Below are 5561 nucleotides of genomic sequence, written 5' to 3' on the forward strand. Positions count from 1 at the left end.
ATTGGCTGCCTCCTGCACGCCCCCTACTGGGGGTGTACCCGCAACCCAGGTACATGCCCCTGACCGGAATCGAACCTGGGACCTTTCAGTCCGCAGGCCGACGCTCTATCCACTGAGCCAAACCGGTTTCGGCTACAGATTGAATAATTTTGATATGAGAACTACTTTCTTATCACCTAGTCAGACTTCTTTTTGGTTTTAGTATTTTATTTGTCTACCTATTAATGTATTCATTCACTTATTTTGTAATGAATCAAAATATTTTGAAGACTCTAAAATCTTTAAAGTTTCTTTTTGACAGATACTACTCGTTCCAAAAAGAGTTATGAAGTAGATGGGCGTGAGTATCACTATGTGTCAAAGGAAACATTTGAAAGCCTCATGTATAGTCACAGGTAAGCTCCATGGTTAGAATCTGATTTTCACCTCTGCTTGTTTTACATTCAAACTAGAGTCTCTAGCTTATGCACTGCTCAAAGCTTCTGTGGAAATTGATTTTTGTTTCTGAAGAATTAACCAAAGAATATAAATTGATATACTCGTAAACCAGTCACTGGGCTCTGAGAAGGAGCAGAATAGAAGTGCAAATTTTAGAGAATTTGGAGAATTCATTAAGTCTTAGATCTCCTAATATTTTTTTCTCCTGTCAAATGTCCACTAATTGTTTTTGTGCTAGCAAAGTTCAGTATTTTATTCCATTCTGTTGGGGTTTATCTTCATGTTACTACTACTAATATCTTACCTGTAGAAAGAGTTCTTGCTTTCTTTGTCCCACCCTTGCAGGATGCTCGAGTCTGGGGAGTACAAAGGCCACTTCTATGGCACCAGCGTGGATGCTGTTCAAGCCGTCCTCAATGAAGGGAAAATCTGTGTCATGGATTTAGAGCCTCAGGTGGGTCTGTGCTGGAATGTTTCCCGTCTTCCCAAAGTAATGAATGCATGCCATTCATTTCGGGCACATGCTATAGGTTTTATTTTGTTACTGTTGGCCTTTTAAGGATAAGACTACTTTCCATATCCAAGGGCCAGAATCTTACATAAAGAATCAATTGTCACCTTAGCTGACTTGGCTCAGTGGATAGAGCATCTGCCTGCAGGCTGAAGGGTCCCAGGTTCAATTCCAGCCAAGGGCACATGCCTGGGTGGTGAGCTCAATCCCCAGTAGGGGGTGTGCAGGAGGCAGCTGATCAATGATTCTCTCTTATCATTGATGTTCCTATCTCTCCCCCCCTCTCCCTTCCTCTCTAAAATCAATAAAAGATGTTTTTTAAAAAGAACCAATTGCTAATAGCTTATGTATAGTTGGGAAATAAATTTAGTTTCTCAGATACAAAACCAGAACTTAAGAGGTGGCTATAAAGAAAAATAGAATCTTGCTTTGACCTTGATCACAAAGGCATCAAGGTTACTTCATAGAAGGAATAAGATGTTGCTTTACTCAAGGAGATGAGGTTTCTACGTTGTTATATCTATAGCTACCTCCTCAAGACTATATGTGGAATGGAGCAGGAGTGAGCAAGTTAAGATAAGATAAAGCACATACAATGTGTAGGCCCAATTTTTATGATACTTGTATTTTCTTTCCATTTTCTGTAGTCATTTAAAAGTATACCTGTGTGCTAAAGAGAATCAGGGAACGATAGATTTGTTCTTACGAGGGTCAAAGCTGGTGGTCAGTGTGATGTCAATAGTATCAATGGCAAGAGGAAAGGGAAGTGAGGATGAAACAGAGCTGATCCTCCTTGAGAGTGTCTGTCTTTGTCTTTGTTTTGTGAGGTCATGTATAGAATCATATTCTTGAATTTCAATAAGATGTCATGGCTAGTGAGAGGAAGAGTTGGGATTTAAAGTAAATTTTTATTCTAGAATCCTATCTCTTGATTATTGTTTTTTAAATATTTTTTATATTGATTTCAGAGAGCAAGGGAAAGGAGTCGAGAGATAGAAACATGAGAGAGAATCATTGATTGGCTGCCTCCTGCACGCCCCCTACTGGGCATGTGTCCTTGGCTGGAATTGAACCAGTCTGAAGGCCAATGCTCTATCCACTGAGCCAAACCAGCTAGGGCTCTCTTGATTATTAAAATGTTTTTTAGAGTTGAGAACTTGGGGGCACATGAGAATATACTCTGGCTACAAATAATTACTAATTTCTGGTCTGAGAAATTTTGAGAACATTCATGTTGACTCTAGGAAATTAGGACTTGTATGTGTATGTTTTTAATTCTCACCAAAGGCTATTTTTTTTTATTGATGAGAGAGAGAGAGAGGGAATTGATTGGTTGCTCTGACCAGAGATTGACCCCGCCCTGATGAGGAATGGAACCCACCACCTTCTTGTATATGAGATGACGCTCCAACCAACTGGGCCACACTGGCTAGGGTAGGGATTCTGTTTTTAAATGTGCACTTAATTTCTGTGTAGGGTATTCAAGTGGCTCGAACCCATGAACTGAAGCCCTATGTCATATTTATAAAGCCATCTAACCTGAGTTGTATGAAGCAATCTCGAAAAAATGCCAAGATCATTACAGACTACTTTGTGGACATGAAATTCAAGGTAAAAATCACTGTACTGTTTCCACAGCCTCCTATGTTAAGGGATATAACTCTTGTTTCTAATGAATAATGCCTTATGATTTATCTTTCCTGGACATCGCTTATAAATATTAAAGTAAAGTTTAATAACTATTATAATGCTACTCTTGTTTTTTCTTCTTCTTTTTTTGGAGGGTGAGTATCTAGCTTAACCCTTCAAACCACAGTTTGCAAAGCCACATAGAAATTGGATGTGCACAAGCCTGATATCTGTATTTAAAATGAATTATTTATTTTATAAAAACATTTGGGGGTTAACTTCTTAAATGCTTTAGCGAATATATCTCATCTGTAATGAGGTATCTTTATATATATGTATTTCTAAACATGAAAACATATGTTAATGGAGATGGTAATAATAGAGGGGCCAAGCCAGGTGGGATTAATCAGTGAACTTTTCCTAGGATTGCTGTTTCCCCTCACAACCCCAGTTTTTAAAATTAAATCTACTTTAAATATTTTAAGTTATAGCATATATTCAGCAAGGTGTGTAAGTCTTAGGTGTACAGCTCAATGAATTTTTACATGTCTATGCACCCAGATGGCCATCGTCTAGATCAAGATATTACTTCCACTTATTTTTGTGTATGTGGTAAAAAAAAACCAACATGTAACATAAAACACAAAACTTACCATCTCAACCATTTTAAGGGTATAGTTCAGTAGTGTTGTTTATTTACGTTGTGAAAAAGATCTCCAGAACTTTTTTGTCTTGCAAAACTGAAATTAAACATATGAAATGTGCCATGAATTTGCATGCCATCCTTTACATAGGGACCATACTAATGCCTGTATCATTCTAATTATAGTGTGTATGTTGCCTAAGTGAGCATAGGCATCTTTATATTATCCTTCATCTCTCATTATTTGTATCTCCTTTTACTTCAATGACTTCTGTATGGAAGTCTGATTCTCCAGACAGTGGATTCCATGGATATGTTCTCTGAGTCTAATGGCATTTAAAACTGTGTTCTCTCTCATTTTTTACGACAGCGTAGACAAATTAACAAAAGTATTTCTGGATCATGTGTATGGTCACCTTGTACAGGAGTACTGCCACAAGATTTCAGTGTCTGCATTAATATTTGTGTTTATGATTGTATTGACAACAAGTTGTGCTATTTTAATTGTTGTGGACAAACTAGAAAACAGAAATGAACTTAATGCATTAGCGTCAAGTGAAGGCCAAATACCCTTCACTGGATGAACATTTCACAATAGTAGAAATAGACAATATTATAGGTGAATTAAGTCATCATGAAGCCAAGTGTAATTTAGGTATGCCTATTCAATAGAACCATCTTACCATCCTCATGCTAAAAGTGACCCTTTTGTATCTACAAAATAACACCATTCTTTTTAGATTAATGTTTATTTAAAATTTATGTTTAAGTTTTATTTACATTTAACTGGTAAACATTTTTTGGTTTTATGTTGTATATGGTTTGAGAGCTCCAAATGTTTAGATAATAGGATAATTTAAGTCCAAATGAGATCTTGAGAGGATTGGTCTGTCTACAAACCATCATTCAATTTTGGAAAACCTTGACCAGGGAAACATTAGTAAGACTAACGAAAGAGTCATATGTTTTTTGGCTTAAAATAGAGGACACTGATTTGACTTAATTTTTAAAAAATAGTTTGCATCTGAATGTAACAGCGTAACAAACTGCTATCATCTCGTTGAGTTTGTACTATCCGCATTCTTTCACTTCTCCTGAAGGATGAAGACCTACAAGAGATGGAGGATTTAGCCCAAAAAATGGAGACTCAGTTTGGCCAGTTTTTTGATCACGTGATTGTGAATGACATCTTGCAAGATGCATGTGCCCAGTTGGTGTCCGCAGTTCAGAAGGCTCAGGAGGAGCCTCAGTGGGTGCCAGCAACGTGGGTTTCCTCTGAGACGGGGTCCTAAGGGCTCCTGCTTCGTGTTGGCGTTTTAACAACGTTTGTCTGTTTCAGCTCTGGAGTTACAGCTGCTATCTGAAGCAGCAGTATTTGCCCTATTATAATATGTGCAATGCTTAAAGTCCTGCAGTTTGTTAATCTTACTTGAAAAAAATGTTTGCATTGTATGGTTATGTAGTTACCTGTTTGGCTTTAAAAAAAAATGTTTGCTTTTACCTTATATGTAGCAATTGGTAGGGATATGAACAAAGTCGAGTCACTGAGTATGAGAACCTTTTATAGTTTTCATATGGTCATTGTACAATTCAGATAAAATGAGCTTTCCTAAATAAAATAAATAGTATTTAATTTCAGAAACTGTTTTTTACCTTATGAAACTTGTTTTAGGAAAACAAGTTTTATAAATTTTACAAAAAATAACTAACTTCCGCAAGAAAGATGGGTGATATACACATTTCACATCTAACATCAAAACCTACAGAAACTGCACTGCCTTCATTTTACACACGAGACTACAAGGAAAAAATTATTCTTCTGATCAGGGCTGTAATAATATTAAGTTTCCTAAAAGCCAATATCTACATTTATGCTTAAACCAGTGGCCCGGTGCACGGATTCATGCATATTGAAAGGAAATTAATTAGAAGGTGGCCGGCAGGGCGGGACTGGGCGAGACTGGCTGACATGCCCAAGAACCAACCTCCCACGATTCCTCCCCTGCCGGGCTGCACCTGGGGCAGCGCTGCAGCTCAAAGGGTGAAGGGCGTCTGAGGTTACTGCAGCTTGGCAGTAAACCAGATTGGGGGCCCCGACAGTACCCCAGCAACAACATGATCCATGGCAATCATGCAGTCCATGAGGAATCGGGCTCCCTCCTCTCTGGTTCCAGGGTGCGTCACCTGAGAACCGAGAACCGCTGTGAAGTCACCATAACTCAGCAGCTCCTGCATTGAGCGTCTGCCCCCTAGTGGTCAGTGAGCGTCATACCTACTGGCTGGTCGGACAGTCAGGTGGTTGCTTAGCCTTTATATATATACTAGAGGGCTGGTGGACAA

General features: G+C 38.4%; 1 protein-coding gene across 11 annotated transcripts in view; it reads left to right on the forward strand.

The window, feature by feature from the left end:
* MPP4 (membrane protein, palmitoylated 4) overlaps window positions 1–5561 on the forward strand; it is a 32114-nt gene that overhangs the window by 25683 nt on the left and 870 nt on the right. For 7 of the 11 annotated variants that reach the window (XM_015559115.1, XM_015559116.1, XM_015559114.1 and 4 more), the window contains 4 exons: window positions 302–395; window positions 784–892; window positions 2426–2560; window positions 4322–4485. In XM_015559115.1, the coding sequence (XP_015414601.1) occupies window positions 302–395; window positions 784–892; window positions 2426–2560; window positions 4322–4485 (502 nt within the window). Of the gene's footprint in view, window positions 1–301; window positions 396–783; window positions 893–2425; window positions 2561–4321; window positions 4855–5561 lie in introns of those variants that run through there. The other 4 variants (XM_015559117.1, XM_015559119.1, XM_006756238.2 and 1 more) reach the window with 2 other exon arrangements.

Source organism: Myotis davidii, unplaced genomic scaffold (assembly GCF_000327345.1).
Source record: "Myotis davidii unplaced genomic scaffold, ASM32734v1 scaffold914, whole genome shotgun sequence".
Taxonomy (NCBI): Eukaryota; Metazoa; Chordata; class Mammalia; order Chiroptera; family Vespertilionidae; genus Myotis; species Myotis davidii.